General features: G+C 45.5%; 1 protein-coding gene across 2 annotated transcripts in view; it reads right to left on the reverse strand.

Moving 5' to 3' along the window:
• CLTRN (collectrin, amino acid transport regulator) overlaps positions 1-17,433 on the reverse strand; it is a 46,240-nt gene extending 28,807 nt beyond the window's left edge. The window contains exons 1-3 of one of the 2 annotated variants that reach the window (XM_058659234.1): positions 17,368-17,433; positions 10,496-10,554; positions 6,142-6,227 (exon numbers count right to left, since the gene is read on the reverse strand). In XM_058659234.1, coding sequence (XP_058515217.1) covers positions 6,142-6,227; positions 10,496-10,554; positions 17,368-17,401 — 179 coding nt within the window. In that variant the 5' untranslated portion in view covers positions 17,402-17,433. Of the gene's footprint in view, positions 1-6,141; positions 6,228-10,495; positions 10,555-10,871; positions 11,170-17,367 lie in introns of those variants that run through there. The other variant, XM_004597491.4, reaches the window with a different exon arrangement.
• Positions 17,434-19,280: the final 1,847 nt, after the last annotated feature.

The following is a 19,280-nucleotide window of genomic DNA, read 5'->3' on the forward strand; positions in this document are numbered from 1 at the left end:
TCCACTTCTTTGGGGGGAAAATGAGGAATTATTTAAAAGAAACATTTGCTTAAAGTAGTTACATATATATCCCAGTTTTCCTGGAAAATGGACTAAACTTGGAACTTCAGCTAAAGCTGTCCCTTAGAAACTGCTATCAACATTTTAATTCCTGTAAAACTGTCTTATTGTACTTGACATAAATCTAAACACTAGAAAATAACAGGTTACCAACTTCAATCCAAGTCTTGAGAAAAACTCAAGTAACATGACCTAACGAAACAAAAGCCTTCTCGCAGCTTCCTTTTTCAGTCTGTCTTCCATTCTGCTTCTAAGAAAAACCCAAGAGCAAGGAAACAATTTGATACTGAGATTACAAAGTGATGGCTTCTTGGAAGGGCTGTTGTCTTGCTGTCACATTTAGTGTGACATCCATAATGGCTACAAGAGCTGGGTTTGGCTGTAGCTCTGGTACCAGGTGCCACTTAGTTCCCCTAAGCAATTAGTTTTACCCATCATATCAATCTTGGCACCTGGACAGAACAGACTTTCAATGTCTGAGACCTAAATCTGCCCTGCCATATCATAGCAAAGGAAGGGGGCTGTTCCATCAGCCCCAGTTTTGAAGCAGGGCCCTTTCGCATCTGCTCTGCCCCCTCCTGAAGGCAGTGCCCATCCCCTACCCCCTCCTCACTCACCCAGGTGTGGGAAAGGGAGCCGGGACAGAGAAGAAAAGGCCCAGCTTCAGTCTGTCACCAGGGCCCTTTGTGTCTCCCTCTCAAAGTCAGTGGCACTGTTGTGGCACGTGCCCACATGCCCTCTCTTCAGAGTGCTTCGTGCGGCCCGGGGAACCCCCTCTGGGAACCCCCACACTGTCTCTCCCCCGACATGGGTGGTGCACGCTGGTGAAGCTGCTGCGTGCCCGGGGTGACTCTGCCTCCAGCGGCCACCTTCTGCTGGCTCTGCCACCTTTCCTCACCTTGACCTGCACTTGCTTCTGGGCCCAGCAGCAGGGACTCCCCATGTGCCCGTCTGCACCCTCCACATTCTGCTCAGAAAGCTGCCCTCTGCCACCCATGCACGGGTGACTCAAGCCACCAGCCTCCTTAACACTCCTCTAGCTCAGAGGTGGGCACTACCTCTTTCCCACGGCACGCGTATGGGACACCAGCACACCCCCACAGCCCCAGCTGCTGAGGGTCTTGTGGCTGCTTGAGGGAGCCCTGACAATGTCTGCCAGCTGGGAGCATCACCTGGGGGCAATGGTGGTCCTCACTCTTCATAGACAGCTCCACCCTCTTGGAGCACTTCTCTGCCTGACTTGAGGTCAGCAGGGAAATGACAAGCAGAACATGGAACATGCAGTCACTGGCATGGTGTGGGCACCAGCTAATTGGAGCAGGGCCTTTGTGCCAACAGCCCGACTGCATGCCCCAGCTGTGTGCACAGGAAGCCTTCCCTGCCCACGTCCTGTGAGGAGGGGAGTGGAGATGCCACTGCTGACTCCGCAGGCCACCCCCTCTGCCTGTGTCCCTCTTAGGGATCCCTGGCTTCTCCACTGCCTGCCTGGGCTGACGGTGTCTGGACCAGATGAGCCCACCGGCAAGCCCTGTGAGGACACAGCCAGGACCTGTCTTCGGAAATCATATCCCCTTCCATAGCCAAGCAAAGGTCTTAAAGGAACAGATGCTAACAATAGGCTTCCCACCACCAAGAGGCATCCCCAGACAATACTGTAAATACAGGTGATACTGTAGTAAGACTGGGGGCAAAGGATGAAAAGGAGATGTGAATCATTATGTTCATTGCTAGAATATATTTTTAAATTCATGAGTTTTGTTTGACTCTTTGCATTTTCTATTATCTTCAGTCTTTTGCAACATTTATGTATAAACATTGACAGAGGCGGGAGGACAAAAAGTAAACAGCCAAGGTGCAAGACTGGGTTCCCTGAAGCCATTCTAGAAAGGAACATTTGCCACCCTCCAGAACCTGGTCTACCCACAGTGGCACTAGAAGAGCCTCACCAGTCAGAAAATTTACAATTTGGCCTATACCACCTTGCATTTGCCATAGAAGCCTGCTCACACAGGAACACGTGGAGCCCAGCTCGGCCCTGGGGTATCTTACTCACTTCCTGCTTGGCATCCATCCCGCTGAGGGCAGCACTGCCAAACCAAGACTGCCTCACCCATCCCACTGATCCCTGCTCAAGCTTCATGCTTTCTGGTTTTTACAACTAGCACTGACAATAACACACCTATATATCCTGTGTGCCCAATTATGTGCAAAAAAAACTTTCAAATGGGCTAGATCAGATATACCCACACTCTTACAATGCCTCGGGTTCTAAAGGAAAGTATCTCAAAGATGAATTTTTCAAACTTAAGCCTGAAAGGTGACACATTTAATTTTTTTTTCCTGAGAATGGAAACATTTGACTTAATATAGTCATGTACCAGGTGAAAAGCAGGTACTTTGAAGAACTAATCTTGCCAGGAACATAGCAATGTACACAACCTGCTTACAAGAAGGGCTACAGGAAACTGTCACGAGCCTTTTGGATGTGTTACTGGCTTTTCCCCTTTATTTAATTCCTTTTCAATTTTTTTGTAATAGCATCATGGAACTGAGAAAAAATTATAAATACTGAAAAGAATTGCACAATACTGCCATGTAGTTGTAAAAAATAAAAGTAAATGTGTTGTTTCTACAATTCTAGACCAACAGTTAAGATGCCTGTGTCCCAGCCTGAAGTAGCTAAGTTCCACTCTTGGTTCTGACTCCTCACTTCAGCTTCCTGGTAACAGACGTGAGGAAGTGGCCATGATGGCTCAAGTAGTTGAGTTCTGGCCTCTGACCTGGAAGATGTGGCTGCAAGCTGGCCCAGTTCCAGAGCCGAGCACACTTAGGGAGTGAAACCTGTCCCTTTCTGTGGGGCTTCTTGCATAAATAACTAAAAAAATAATTATTAATAAAATCTAAAAATGTAGAATTCACTTAGAACAAAATTTGTGTTTTATTTTATTTTAATTTTTGAGTCACCTGGATAGATTATTTTGAAATAAATATGAGTATGCAGATTAAATACATATACTGTATGCTTATTTTCCTCCTCAAATCCCATTCTGTCTATGCACAGCCTATACATTAGATATTGTAGGTTTCAGGGAGACCATTAATAGCAGTTCTCTCCACTAGACTCTCAGCCAATATGGAATTCAAGCAAACAAGCAAAAAGAACAAATAGGAGACAAAAATAAAAGGCTAGCTTAGAGAATATCATTATAATAGGTAGGCAAAGTTTCTTCCTAACTTAAAAAATCCTGAAATGAAATCAGTTCAATCAGAATGTGTCAAGTAAAGCTAAACCAAGATAGACATCACACATGCTGTAGTAATATGCAAAATAATGAAATGCCCCCCAGGTGACATGGCACAGCTTGACCACAACACTTGTTGACAGAGAAAAGCAATGTCAGATTTACAAATGCCTGCTGGCCCGTGTGGGCCAGGTACTGCGGTTAACCAAGAAGTAGCACTGAACAATGCCTGATGTCAAAGACAAGCTCAGCCCCAAAGAGCAGAAATCCAGATCCAGGTTTTCCTTCTAGCTCACTATTAAGTCATTTCACTTCTCAAGATTCCTCTCTGGGAGAAAGAGAGAGAGAGAGAGAGAGAGAGAGAGAGAGAGAGAGAGAGATGATTAAAGGTTGTAGTGACTGCTTCTGAAAAGATAAAGTGCTGTGATGTATACAAATAGTGAGAAAAAACCAATACATATATAAGTTTATTCTAAAAAACTGACAGTATATTAGTATCTACCATGTGTGCAAAAAAAAAATTTGAACATACAATAGAAATACAGAAAGTTTAATATGTGGGGTGGTCAAGGCTGGGAGCAGCCCATACCAGGCCAGGTTACAGTACCCATCGGCATATGTGTGGCTCAGGTTTAGGGGAGAGCCAGGCTGGGCCAGTTCATAACACCCACGGGCAGATCTGAGAACAAGGATAGGTTGCAGAACGGGCCAGGTCAGGCCACAGTCCCAACCATTCACATTAGGGCTGGGACTGGGGGCTGACTGTGTCAGATTGGGTGGCAGCACCCACCAGTGTGAGCTGCAACAAGGGGCAGGCTGGGCCAGGCCAGGCTACAGCACCCACCAGCAAATGCTGAGGTGAGATGGGCCATGCCAGACTGGGCCGTAGCACCAAATCAGCACAAGGGAGACTCGAGGGGTGGAGGGAGCCTGGTAGGGTAGCAGTGGGGACTCCCCTGCTGGGCCACTGCTCTTGCTGTTAAGCATGAGAGCTGGGACTGGGAACAAATCAATCTGGGCAGGGCAGCAACACCCGTTGGCCTATGTGTGAACTGGGTTAGCGGAAGAGCCACACTGGGCTGACATATTGTTTCCACTGGTGCAGGCATGAGCCAGAGTAAGGGCAGACTGATTGGGCTTTACCACAGCATCAGCTGGCAAGTACTAGGATTGGGGGCAAGTCTTGTTGAGCTAGACTGCAAAACCACCTGAAGAATGCAAGATCCAGGTCAACGAATGGGTCCAATGGGGAAGCTGTGAGCACCTCTATGATGGGCTGCAACTCCCACTGGTGAGCATGAGAACCAGGACTGGGAACAGGCCTGGCTGGACAGGCGGTGGAACACGCTGGCATGAGTGAACTAGAGGGTGGAGTTGGTTGGGTTGAACTAGGCTTCATTGCCCAATGATGTATACGAGATCAGAATGGGATATGGAACAGACCAGACCAGTCCACTGCACATGCTGGCAGGCACAGGAACAAGGGCTGGGGGAGAGGTCCAGAGAGGGTCACTGGGCGTCGCTCTGACTGGGCTCTAGCTCCTCCCAGTGTATGTGAAGGTTGAGTGTGTGGAGAGAGCTGAGCCGGGCTGCAGTGCCCATTGGTTTGCAGAGGAAGGATGGCAGAATAAATTGATCAACTTATCCCAACAAAGCTTAACAGCAAATTTCCGGGCGAATGGAGGTTCTGAGGTAGACTGTGTCAGCCAATTGGCCTTTGAAGGATTTCCTCATCCTTGGAATGGCGATATCAACAGCATCTCAGAACTACCTAAACCTCTTGAGCAGAACCCTCAGAACATGCTCAACAGCGTGGACCCTGGGATGACATCGGGTGGCTGTTCCCCAGCTGGGCGTGGTTTCTCCCCTTCTGTTCCCCCCCACACACACTCCCAGATATAGGAAGAAGAAACAGAAAATTTGGACCCACTTTCCCCTTATCCTCAACCCTTCCCACCATGATCAACTATGTAAACATCATCATCATAAAAAAAAAAAAGATGTGGAGCGTTGTGGTGTAACCAGCGAGCCACTACTGGCACCACATACCGTCACCAGTTCAAGGCCCGGCTGCTTTACTTCCAACCTAGCTCCCTGCTAACTGTTAATCCATCTGGGAAAGCAGTGGAAGATGGTCCAAGTGCTTGGGCTCCACATGTGAGACCCAGATGAAGCTCCTGGCTCTTGGCTGCTGGCTTTGGCCTGGCCCAGCCCTAGTCAATGTGGCCATTTGAGGAGTGAACCAGCAGTTGGAAGATCTTTCCTTCTCTATCTCTCTCTTTCTCTCTCTCTCTTTTCCCTCTTTGGAACTCTGTCTTTGAAATAAACAAAAATAAACCTTTTTTCAAAAGAAAGCTGAACATGTCTAATAGCAATTTGGGGCAATATTTATCTCCATAGTGTCTACCGGACAGAGTCGTGTTAGAACATGATATAACCTATAAGCTCAGGAAGATAACAAATGTTCTTTAAACAAGTCAATTAAAATATGGGTTTTTAGGGTGAGTGGTCACCTCAGCATTTAAAATGGACACATACTACACAGAGGGGCCTACGTTCAATTCCAGCCCCTGGCTCCAGCTTGGATTCCTGCCACCCAGGTGGATGGTCTGGATTCCAATATGCTTTGGACTTTGGGCGCAGCCAACATCAGCCACTGTGGACACTTTGAGATGCAATCCCTGTTTCTCTCTTTCCCTCTCAAATAAATAAATAATTTTTATAATATGGGTATACCTTCAAAAAATTAGGTTGAAGTTTTCAAGATCACATTTTGAAATAGTATATCATTTCAGTGATAGTGCAAGTAATCAGGTAACCTTTGTAATTGTTTGCTTACTCTGTTGTTTCTCTGTTCGGAACTTTTCTCATGGAGAAAGCCACCATCGCTCGGAAGAGATACTCTTCGTTTGTATCCCAGGTATACTGAAAGAAAAGAAAAACAGCAAAAGGTAGAGGCAGGGATAAAACACGGCCCACTGGGGGGCGCTCACATGCACTCTCAGTTTAATTTGCCTCCTCATCTTCCTCATGTACTAAAAAACTGGAAACTGCCTTTCAAATAAATAAAAATCAAATATTCTTAAAGAGAAAAAGAATATAGAATTTGTACACACTCATACAAAGGGAAGACACTGTACAGCTACAGGAAGAAGACAAGCAGCTCCAAGGCAAAGGAAACAGCCCAGAGCAGGTCACTCCCTCACCGCCCTCAGAACGAACCAAGCCTGCCGACACTAGGACCTTGGACTTGTAGCCTGGAGAACAGAGAGGAAACAGATATCTGTTGCTGAAGCCACCTGCTCTGTGCTACTTGGCTAGCATCCCTAGTAGACAATGTATATTACTCCTGTCCCTTCCTGCAGTCATGGAAGACCCTGAGGCACACAGACATCAGTATGTCCAAGGAACATCAAGGGACCTGGTGCAGTGCAAGTTTAGCTTGCGGGTTCCTGGGAAGGAGATGCGACCTGAAGAAATGGGGGCGAGGGACAGTAGTTTCTTAGGCAATTGACAAAGTTTATTTCCAGGGTACTAGTTTAAATACATTCAGCAAAGCAACACTTCAAACATAGTTCAGCTCAGACATTGGTTGCAGTTATCAGGTTTGATATACAACTCCTGTCATAAAGCACCACTGGTGAGAGATACGGTTAAGGAGCACTGCTTTGATCTAGGATAACTGGCCAACTAAGCACAGATGTCCTCCATATACCAGGGTTCATGGGGGCAGGAGTGCGCTCTGGGTGAGAGGCCCTCCGCCTCCTCTTGCCACGGCCACTTCTCAGCAGGGTCCCACAGGCTCTGCTGTCCCAGTTACCCCACTGAATGTATTCAGACAGTGCAGAAAGGGTAGAACCTGGAGAAAGGAAGGCAGGGCCAGGCAGGGACCAGAGAGTCCACACCAAGCGCAGCACAGGGACAGGGTGCAGGAGTTGGCCTCTGACCCTGACGCTGCTGGGAGCTGGGTTTCAGTCTGGAACAGAAAAGCATGTTTCAATTGTTGCCTTTCTCTTCTTCTAATCGAGGCTGTGGGGGCAGGGAGGTAAGTACAATGAGATGATTCCTAAACACCGTGTACCTTTCAGTTGCCATCTCGGGGTAAAAAAGCTCATGACTGCACTTCCTTTTCCCCAAATACCTTCAGAACATCCTGTAAGCTTTCCGTCATCGTTTCTGCTTCATTCTTGACTTTCAGTCCTTCCCTATATGATAACTGTAGTGAGGTTGAGGAAAAGTCAATCTCTTTTTTTTCTCACACATAAATTGAACATTGTATTTTAATGGCAAGTTTTGTGGGGTTTTAAGATTTTTTCATATTTATTGGAAAGAGATTTACAGAAAGAAGGAGAGACAGAAAGATCTTCCACCCACTGGTTCACTCCCCAAATGGCTGCAACGGCTGGAGCTGAGCTGCTGTGAAGCCAGGAGCTTCTCCTGGGTCTCCCATGCGGGTGCAGGGTCCCAGGGCTTTGGGCCGTCCTCAACTGCTTTCCCAGGCCACAAGCAGGGAGCTGGATGGGAAGTGCAAGACCTAAACCAGAGCCCATACAGGATGCCAGCGCTTGCAGGCAGAGGATTAGACAATTGAACCATCAAGACGGTCTCTAATGCCAAGTTAACACAATATTTGAAGTGTTTCTTCAATATTCTAAGGCAAACTTTTATTTCAGAGTATATATACTATGAAAGTCTGAAAATAATGAACTGGTTCGTGGCATAGAACCTTGTTCCCAACAGCGCATTTGTCTGAAAAATTAAGTCTTACATGGAATAATAGTAGCTATAGTTCAATCTAAGAAATAAGAACAATGTATAAGGCATAAGCTGGGTGTTTACAAGCAGCACACAGACACGCTTCTGACAGGCATGTTAACAGAATGCCGAGATAGGGAATCAGAATGAGAGAATCAGAGTGCAGCCATGAAAATGAAGATGGTAGCCACCTCTCCCTGAAACACGAATTTTAGTTGATTTTCAGATCTTGGGGATAATTCAGCCTGCTTGTCAGTCCTTTCATCAGTTTCCCTTATAAACAAAAGCTGGAGGGACGGGTGACTGCTGCAGGCGTGCCTGGGGTCAAGTGTGGCCTCCACTCCAGATTCCCGCCTCCTGCTGCTAACCACTTGCCAGGTAGCAAAGGGCTCCAGCTCCTGGCTTCCTACCACCCAGGGTGAGGGAGCCAGACTAACTTCCTGCCTCCCGGGTTTCGGCTCAGTTCCAAGTGTTCCTGGCAGCTGAGGCATGAGCCACAGGATCGGCATGTTCTCTCTCCTTTCAACCCCTTTCCCGTCTCCACTCTCAAATAAAGAAAACAAATAGAGCATTGTTTCAGTCGGCACACTGCGTTAGCAGTTGTCCAGTTTGGGTCAGAGCACAACAGCACTGACACCTTTCCAGGCACCAATTTAACCTCCCCCATCCTCTTGACACCAAGGTCTAGAGCTTCACGCACAGACACTCAGCTTAGGCACTGTCCCCACACTGTCTGTCCCTTTCAGGGACTGGTCCTTCCGGCTCAGCCAGAAACCCTCACTGTTGCCCTCTGTTCATCTTAGGGTCTAAATAAAGTCACTTGCCCCTTCCCTGCTCTGTGATCGGCTCTGACTGCACTCTGCCCACTGACTTTTAACCATATAAAAGACTTTCTCACTAAAACACACACAGACACACACACACACACACACACACACACACAGCAAAAATCACTTTACTCAACTTCCCTCCCTTGAACCTACTGTTGTCTCCTGTCTTTCATGGACAGAAGTCTCCAAGGAGTTTCCCACACTCCTGTGTGCATGTGTTCACCGCCCATGGATTACTCACTGCCTCTATTCTTCGCCTTCCAGCTGTCACTCCACTAAGCAGCTCTTTCTAAAGACACCGCTGGCCTGCACACGGCACATCTGCCAATCTCCGAATTGCTTAGCTCTCTGCAGCACTGGATGTTCTTGATCACTCCCCTTGTCTTGAAGCAAAACTCACTGGCCTGGCCCTGCCTGTTTTGTAAACGCCTCAGTACCCCACTGGTAGACACCTCAGTCTTCCTGCCAGGATGAGCTCTGCATGGCTGCTCTCAGTCTTTCCTTCTTCCATCTTCTAGTCAGGCTTCAGGCCTTGGAGAAGTACCTTCTTAGGTACTAAAAAGGTCAAGGTCCTGGGGCACTTTTTCTTTCAGTAATACTTGATCATTTTGTACACTCACATTTGGTTTGCAGAATATTTCATGCATGAGCAATTCCTGCCCTACCCAGCCCCTCTGGGCAGGAGCAAGCCCGACGGCATTAAATAATTCTACCCCGGGATAAGTACAGTGCACTCTGCCTCACACTGTCTGCATTCAAATCTCCCTCCTGCCACCTGCTGCCCTGAGACCCCGACTGGGTCACTTTCTGCCTTCATCATTCAGTGTTCTCAGCTGTCAATGGCTGCACTACTTTCCCCCAGGGTCTCTGTGAGTCCTTCCAAGGGTCCCAGCTGGAAAGCAAACTCAGTTCTCAACAAATCCTGGCTGCGAAATTAATCCTCACTTACGCAGTGAATAGCAACCTAATATACTGGTGGACTGGCCTATGTCAAAATTTTAGTATTCTTTCTTGATTTCTATCCTGGGGCTTCTTAATATTACCTTACCGGGGAAATTCTGCAGATCAGCTGGCAAGCTGAAATGAAACTCGGATAATGCTGCCTATGGAACCACTAGTCGTTACTGTCCCACATCTACATGACTTTCTTTTTTCCTTGTATTAACACATTTTTCATATTGTTACAGAAATGACACATCAGAATGATGCAATTTGAGGAAAGATTTTATGCAAGTAAAATCAGCCCTGCTTTTCAATCGCCAGAAAACTGAAACTAACAAAATCCAAATGGTCAGAACAATGACAGGCAAATAAAACTGAGACCACAGCGCCCGACTCAGACCCTCACACACCTCTGTGCTGGGTTGTGCCATGCAAAACTGCATATTGATTCCTAGCATATACTACAGCTTAAACATTTTAGGCTAGCCCATTTTATGAGCAATTTCTATTTTACTAAGATCTCTAGTTTAAGAGGAGATCATATTTGAGCTTTGTAGAAATAATATTTTAAGATTCAGATAACTATAAAGATAGGGCTATTATTAGAGAAAGAACAATGGCATTCGCAGAGGAAACTTCAAGTGAACATGCACGCTCTGTACTTACCGCTTTATCGCCAAGAGCTGTTCTGATACTAAGTCTCACTTTGAAAGCATTTTCTGCATCTGCCAGACCAGAGAGAGAGAGAGAGAGCAGTATATAATGATCAAACTAGCCCAAACAGAATCAGGCAAGCCACAACACTTAACACAGTTCAGGTCAACAAAACACACAGCTACCAACATAACTGTTGCGAGTGCTGCTAAAAAATTTGACCCAAACCATCTTACATGATTCACATTTTTCTTTCAAATTTATAAAGCAGCTATAACTCCCTTTCAAGCCACAACGTGTCTGCAGATTTAGAAAAATAGAAACTTCTTTAAGTCAATATTGTGTCAATCATTTGAAAAACTGCTGATCTCTGTTTGAGTTTCCATACCTGGTTGACAGAGTTCAGCATGAATAGCAGTCACCAGGAAAAAGAGCAGCCACAACATTCTTTCAGAGTGGAAAAGAGAAGGCAAACTGAGAAAAATAAAATCCACCCTCCACTTAAAGCTGTCTTAGCCATTCTGTGACCCGGATTAGAATATCACAAAGACCAGTGAGCCGCCATCTAACAGGGTTAATAATTAACTTCCATCACTTGGGTTAATACTTCCATCTCCTGTCAGTTATTTACAAAAATGTGTTTGGAAAACAGATTTGGCTATTTTCCCCAAACTCTACCGCAAAAGAATGTTTCCTCTGCTGACAAAGGCAGAGTCCTCTCCTACTGCTCCTGAATGTGTCTGGTTCAGTGCTCTGTGGAAACACTGAGTCCAATCCAGAGATTTTCCTTGGCAGAAATTTTCCACCTTTCCAGGACTAAAATATCTGGTTCATGGATAATCTATCTGAATCTGAGAAGCAAACCGCACTCCTTTCTGTCTCTGCAGAACAAAGGCTGTCCTTCTGAGAAAGGCTGCACCTGACTCTCACCTTGCAGGTAAACATCCGGGCAGAGCTGCCACTGCAAACAAAGGAGCTGCTCTCCTTCAGCCCCATGGTCTGGCAGTTGTGTAAAATCAGTTAATGATACAGAGCAGTGGTGCCCGGCGGAACATTCTGTGATGACAAATGCTCTGCGCCTCCCTGTGCTATGCAATATGGCAGTCCTGAGCAGCTGAGGTGCACCTAGTGCAGCTGAGAAGCTGACTTCTTTTGTTTCACACTAATATGGTCTAAGTAGGGACAAGCAGCTCCTAGCTTCATTGCTCGGTGCAGCGACACAACAGTAATTACTTAGAGTTACAATGCGCTCGCTTTGCGGAATCATTTTCCTAATGCTTAAAACACCTCACAACTGTTGCTGTGATCACCGGATATAGAGGACTGCGAATGCAGTGTTGAAGTCACTGGTAAAAACGGGATGAGTGGCACGGGTGGATGCTCCCAGCCACACTGACTGGCACGTGAGCCCTCTCGGCCACACTGGAGCGCCCTGTGTCTCTGCCTGTCAGAAGTCCAACTACAATGGAGACTCCAAAGACGAAGATGATGAGTATGACAGATTGTTTTTCTGGTGGGCATCCAAAGATGCCAACAGTAACCCCCAGGGGCTCAACGTCAGGGTCCCCTCTCTTCCATGCTGCCTCTTTCTGAGTTCAGGCCCCATGTCTCATCTTGCTCCTAAAAACCATCAGTGGAAAAACTAGATTGGGTGACTTGGCAAATAGGAAATTTTACAACAGCCAGGTACTGGCCATGCAGGCCCCCTCGAGTGGCAGAGATTCAGCATGATGACGTGGCTCATATTCCATTGCCTCTCAGTATTCAGAGAAAACAATGGAGGTGGAATTTGATTCTCAGAACTCTGACATGTGTGACAAATCGACACATATATTCAATAGACGCTGGGAAGGACTGGGGAGGAGGGTAAACAGAGGCCAAACGATAAGTACCAAATGCCGGAAAGAAAGCCCCCAGCACAGAACTGCAGTTCAGGATAACCTCTTCTGTATTTCTGTATTCTCCAGGCAAATAAGGAAGAGGTGTGTCAAGGCTCCAGTCTAAAGAGTTTAAAGAGACGCAAATGCCAGATAACCCGATCAGATGAAAACAACTATGAGAAAAGTATCCACAACAAGGAGACTTCCACGGCAGCTCCAGATACATACGTTCTCTCTCCTAGGAAGGGTGGTATTTGGTTGTAGCCAATCCATTTCTCTTGGTTAAATCCATCAGAGCAAACTTACTCTCATCTCTTTCTCCTTGGCTCAAAAAGTCGAGAAGCTGCCAAAAGTTAGCCCTTCCCCCAAACTAGCAATTTCACTATTAGGTACAATGGAAATTTCCTTGAAGGAAAAGCTCACTGAACTAACTTCTGAGAAAAGGGTCAGATTAGATGAAGTCATCTTGGAAAATGTTACACTAGGTAAAGTCATTATTGGGAGGAAAAGTCCATACACACAGGGCTAGAGGAGGTAGAAAGCATTTGCATTAAGGAGCAGACCCACGTCAGAGACACTCAAAGCTGCTCTGGCTGCATTTTTGTCAGAGTAGCAAATGTGGACTATGATAGAGAAGACAGGAGAACAGCAAGCCTTAGTCAGTGTCATTCATTTAAACTAAGAAGAATATCTCTTTTTCTTTCTTTTTAAAGATTTATTTATTTTTATTTCAAAGGCATTTTTTTAGAGGACTTGAGCGATCCTCTGCTGCTTTCCGAGGACATAAGCAGGATACTGGATCAAAAATGGCGCAGCCAGGACACGGATTGGTGCCCATATGAGATACCAGCACTGCAAGGTGAAGATTAGCTCACAATGCCACTGGGCTGGCCCCAAAGAAAATCTTTTTAAATTCTGATTCTCAACTTTATCTTATCCAAAAAGTTGAGAAATGATCCAGTCTGATTCTCTGATTCTCAGTGTTTGTAGTATCATTTAAAAATGACAGGACACATAGCAGTAGAAGTTTTGAATAGAAAATACACAAAAAGTAGGAAAGACACATATCCCCACAGGCATGACAAACGTTCATGTATTTAATACTTAGAAGACAACTCTGCTAGCCTCGGCTCCTCTTGTGTTCTCAGATGCCGCTGCTTTTGTTCTGCTCCATATACTTGCACGATCAGAACAGAGTAACGTCATGTGGACATGCTGCTATCCACAGGATCAGGTGAGCTGCAGTAAAAAGATGTCATAGACTGTTAGGTGTGCCAATTAAGGTGCTGCTTAGGGTGTGCACACGCAACGTCAGAGAGCATGAATCTGAGTGCTGGCTCTCCTGCGTGCTGATGTGCACACTGGGAGCAGCAGGTGGTGGTTCAAGTGCTCGGCTCTGGGCCACCATGTGAGACGTGGTTTGAGCTCCTGGCTCCGGCCTGGTCCAGCCCTGGCTGCTGCAGGCATCGCAAAGCTGAGCCAGCAGATGGGAGCTCTTCGCTTATCTGTCTCCTTGCCTTTATAATGAATCAAATATACATAAAAATTTAGTAAACAAATGTGTCATACAATTATCCCTTTATTTCTAATTGCTAAGTTATTTTATCAGTAACTAATGTTGTAATTTATATGCAGCTATCTTTCCAGTATCTATTAATATAATCAGAGGGTTTTTATATTTGTGTATTACATTAGTAAATTTTTCAAATTGATTGAACCCTTAAATTTCCCAGGCCATAAGCAGAACACTAGAAGGGAAGTAGAGCAGCCACTGGGATTAGAACCGGCGCCCATATGAGATCCCACTGTGTCCAAAGCGAGGACTTAGGCACTGAGCCATCATGCCAGGTCCTAGGTTTTTCTCTATTTTGAGCAAATATTCTATTTAATTTGGTGGTTTTGAACCCGAGTTGATTTTGTCCTCTGGAGAACAACTGGCTATGTATAGAGATATTTTTGGGTGTCACAAATTGCAAAGAACGGTCGGACTCACATGAAATGTATAGAGGCCAGAGATGATGCTAACCACCCTATAAACTTTAGAAACATCATTTAGTTCTGTATCTAGGACTTTTTTTCTCTGTCTGTTGGGTCAATGGAAGTAACTCACACCAGAATGGACAAAAGCTAAAAGGGACCCATATGTGTAGATATGAAATTGTCCACAGGATGTACTATCATTTATTTTATATTCTGAATTTATCATTAAAATTAACTTCTTCATGTTTTTAAATAAGCTGGCTAATGAAAACGAATAATCCCCTGGTTGCTGGAGCGCTGTGCACATACAGGCTACCAGTCCGACACTGCATGACCGCATGCTATTCTCCTCGTCACTGACACTCAAACTATTTCCCCACATCACTTCCCTCGTACTCAGATACCTGTGTGAGAGAGTCCATCTCAGGCCTCTAAGATCGGAATCCAGACATTGACATGCATGCTCCCTACCCCTTCCTGCGTCTTTCATTACCAGCCGGTCCCGGCAACTGAGCCATGGCCTGCCACTCTGCTTTGTGTGTGTTTATTTTTACAAGATTTGCATTACTGGAATCCTAGAAACTTTCTTTTTTTTTCCTTTAAGTCTCTTAGCTATTGTTCCATGTGTCTATCTTGATTATCACTTCCCCAAGAAACAGTTACTTTTGTTGTTGTTGTTGGATTTGTTGTGTAGTTTCATTACTAACTTGTAGAATCCAGGAACATTTTATCCTCCACTTCCGTGTCTCCACAGCATTTCATTGCCACCTGCGCATTCATTTACTGGCAACATGATTTAATTTTGTAGCCTACAAAAGTGTAAGTTTCTATAGCGTAGGAACTATATCTGGGCCATATTTGTATTTCTCCAAGCCCATGGAAATCTGATAGTTTAAGAATGCTGGGTTAGTTACTTTGAATCATAAACTGTATTTCTAAGAAGCTACAGACTGTAGAAATGAAAGACAGTATTATCAAGTATACTCTAAAGCATGTGTTTTGAGGTTCTTTTTTGAACTGTCAGTCAAAAAAAATTTCCAAAATCTTTGAAAAACAAGAAACTGACATTTTTTATATTTTTGTCTTCATGTCCTTATCTTATATCCTTTATGAGAAAAATATATGATGGTAGGATTTTTGCAAAGCTCACCAAACCTTATAGGTTAATGAACAGCTTATAACCATCATGAACTTTGCCTTATTTCTCACAGGTTAACATTTTTCTACTTCAGATAAAGTTAATCACTACTGCTCCGAAATAAAAATTAATTCACACAAACTGAATGAGCATAATTCTACCCATCTTGTATTCCTAAGGAAAATTTTAAAGAATCTGTTAAACAGAATGTATTCATGTTTCTGTGTTTCATTTAAAGCATGGAGACCAACACTTTACAATGACTCTCAGGTGGTATAAGCAAGATTTTACTTTTCTTTCTAGATGTCTAACATTTTCCACTATTGCTCCAGTGGGTTCGACAAAAATTATGGGAGGCCACTATTCTGAACTAAGCTCCTGCATCAGAGCCAACAGACCACACCAGACAAAAATGGAGTCACTTGTGCTAAATGCCTTATAACTCGAACTAAACTGTGAATAAAAGCCAATTCAGCCAGTAACGAACTCTGTTTTAATGTTGTTTCTAACTCTGTTTTTAATTTTGTCTCAGTTCTGAGAGTTCTGTTGTGGTTTTGGCAGGTCAAGATTTGTTTCTAGACTACAATTATTGCAGCCATGATCTGTGGAGCCGTGTTCCCCATCCTTAATCAACGATTTGTTCGCCAGTTAGAGGTGTCCATGTCCAGTAAGCCACATCTAAAATTTTTAATTTCTTTATGTGAAAGACAAACAGAAGGAGAGGAAGAAAGGAAGAGCGAAAGGGGAAAGAGGAGGAGGGCATGGGAAGAGTGAGGGAGAGGGATGGAGAGGACCTACAGAAGAGGGCAAGCATCTACGGGGGTACCCTTGAAATGCTGCAGAAGCCACAGCTGGGCCCAGACTGAACCAGGGGCCAGGAAGCTGATGCATGCTTCCCACGTGGCTGGCATGTTCTCTCTGCCCTGTTCTCTCCAAGAGTGTGTTACCAGGAAGCTGCAATCAGAAACAGAGCCAGGACTCAAACTGAGGTGCCTCGATATGGGAAGCTGGCATTCTGGATGGTTTCTGAGCTATTTGGCCAAACACTTGCCTCTGGGGAGTCCCACTCAGACTTGACTGTAGGGAACTTCTGTTGACAACTTCTAGAAAAGTATGGAGTGGACGGTAAGGTGCATCAGGCCAAGTATGGTTTAAGCTATCTGTTCTCATTGTCCTAACAGCAGCTTAACCTACTTTCATTCTGCTTGAAACAAAAGATGTATATTAGAGTTTTTGTCCAGGAACCCTCAACTGTCTGAATTTCAACAAGAATCTTATAATGAGGAATGCTATTGTGTGGACTAAAAAGGTACTCATTAGACCCATATCTCTATCAGTGTCAGATATCGGGAGAGGCTGCTGTTCGGAGCCACTTGTCCACCCTTGCAGCCATGAAAGATACTATCAATCTATCACAGAATGTTTTCCTTCTCAGTATGGACTTGGCCACAAAAATTCCCAACTGATTCAGCCAGCTAACATGAATACTTAAGAACTGACATGCAAGTTAAAATGTACTTGCCATCACAATGAATGATCTAAATGCTACGTTGAACTAAGCCAGACCAGTGAGGGCTTGGACGCAGCTGAACAGGCGGGTCGGAAGGCTCCTAGAGTTGATTTAATGCACTGTGCTTGGAGACGGTGGCAACAGGGTGCTTGTGGGGCATCTGGGGGTCACTCCTTATGCAACTGATTTCCCACTGAGCTCACAGCATCATCCTCAGAGGTAATCAGCAAAGCCCTCAGGACTGAAAATCAAGAAAAACCTTGCTTCCGTGAAACAAAGCCACAACTGGTCCTGATGAACAGTGCGAGCCCTTAATATAATTACTATTTCTTCTCTGTGGCTATGTGGAAGCTTAGAGAAAAAAATCTCTGCCTACCTTCAGCAACTGCTCTGGATCCCATGGTGTGCATACTAGAGAATTAATCTTATTACTGCTGTACTTATTATTTGTTCTCCCACCATGGGTTTTCCTTTGGCTTCCTTCAACAACTGCCTTCACACAATGCTGCCCATGTTTTGACTTAGCTGTATCAGTTCATCTGCGGAAGAAGATGGTCTATAATTCATGCTATAAAAACCAACACAGGGGGTCCAGTGCAATGGCCTAGCAGCTAAAGTCCTCGCCTTGCATGTGCTTGGATCCCATGTGGGCGCCAGTTCTAATCCCGGTAGCTCCACTTCCCATCCAGCTCCCTGCTTGTGGCCTGGGAAAGCAGTCGAGGACGGCCCAAAGCCTTGGGACCCTGCACCCGCGTGGGAGACCCGGAAGAGGTTCCTGGTTCCTGGCTTTATATCGGCGCACACTGGCCCGTTACGGCTCACTTGGGGAGTGAATCATCGGACGGAAGATCTTCCTCTCTGTCTCTCCTCTCTGTATATCTGACTTTGTAATAAAAATAAATAAATCTTTAAAAAAAAAACAATGCAGGGAGGTGGGCATGAAGCACTGTGCTTAAGATGCCTAAAGCCTACATCAGAGTGCCCGCCTTCAATTCCTGGTTCCCACTCCAGACTACATGTTCCCACTCATGCAAATTCTGGCTGGTAGCAACAGAGGCCGCAGTAGTCAGGCCCCTGCAAGCCCCATGGGAGTCCTGCATTGTTTCCAGGCCCCTAAGCAAAATCCCCGGCCAGTGTGCACAGGTAGGGAATGGACCAGCACGTAGGGGCTTTCTCTGTGTGTCTATCTTACCAGTCTCTCTCTTTCAAAAAAAATATTTTTGAAATTAATTCAGCAACTTATCCAGCCTGTAGGTGGGCCCATTTCCTACGAGTTTATTTTTCCAAGCCCCTGCCACCCAAAAAAGACTATGGCTGACATTTGAAACATTTTAAATAAGTGATCTGGCTGTCAGAGCCAGAGTAAATTCAGTAAAGAATGTTCTTTTGAAAGCGTTCCTTACTCTGCTCTTCCAGTGCAAACTTTCCAGGCTTCCCATGCTCCGGAGGTCAGAAATGGATGGCAGCTGCAAGCAGAAAGCAGCTGTAAGTACAGTTAACCGTAAGTGTTCCCATAAAGCCCTGACTGCCAGAGCACACGGAATGACAGGCAGTGAAGCTCACTGAGGGAACAGGTGCAGCTCTCGCTCCAGTGCAATGGGCAGACGTGCCAGGGACTCAGCCCTGACTGCGTAACTGCCTGAGGTAAGAACCAGGAAGTGGCTTCCCATGTCAGCTGCTTCAAAATATTTGTGAATTGGATCAACTGAGCAACTGTTACCAAGTTCGGCTCTACCTACGAACCCCATTACTACTTTAATTTTCTCATTTCTTGCCTTGTTGAAACCCAAGTTGAGGAACTGCAGGTTGTAAGCGCCGTTCAGGGCTTGCTTGTTCACCACTGGGACACAGTACTAGACGAATCTTTTTCGAACAAACGGATGGATGGATGGATGGATGGATGAGTGGGTGGGTGGATGGGTGGGGACTTCCCTCCCTGTAGCAGAGGTAGCTCATACATTTCTGGACAATAAGCAAAGCTTGTAATAACCACTTCCTTCATGGGGGGGGGTCCCAAAATTGTGAAGGGAGCAAGTATAACAGAAGGCTCTGGGAGGCGTGTGAGTTCACAGCAGGTAGCTAAGTGCGGTGGTGTCTGCGCAGGCCCGAAGACAACCTGTGCAGACTAGGTACCTGTGAAGAGGCATGGGGAAGACACCTCAGGAAGTGGGAGTGTGCTTACTTCAGACACCCGCGCCGCATTCAAAGTTGGTTGAGGCCTTGGCAGGTGCATGCACCCAGCTGGTGGCCTGAGTGGAGTCAGAAGACATGAAACCCAGCTGCAAAGAA

This window comes from Ochotona princeps, chromosome X (genome assembly GCF_030435755.1).
Source record: "Ochotona princeps isolate mOchPri1 chromosome X, mOchPri1.hap1, whole genome shotgun sequence".
NCBI lineage: Eukaryota > Metazoa > Chordata > Mammalia > Lagomorpha > Ochotonidae > Ochotona > Ochotona princeps.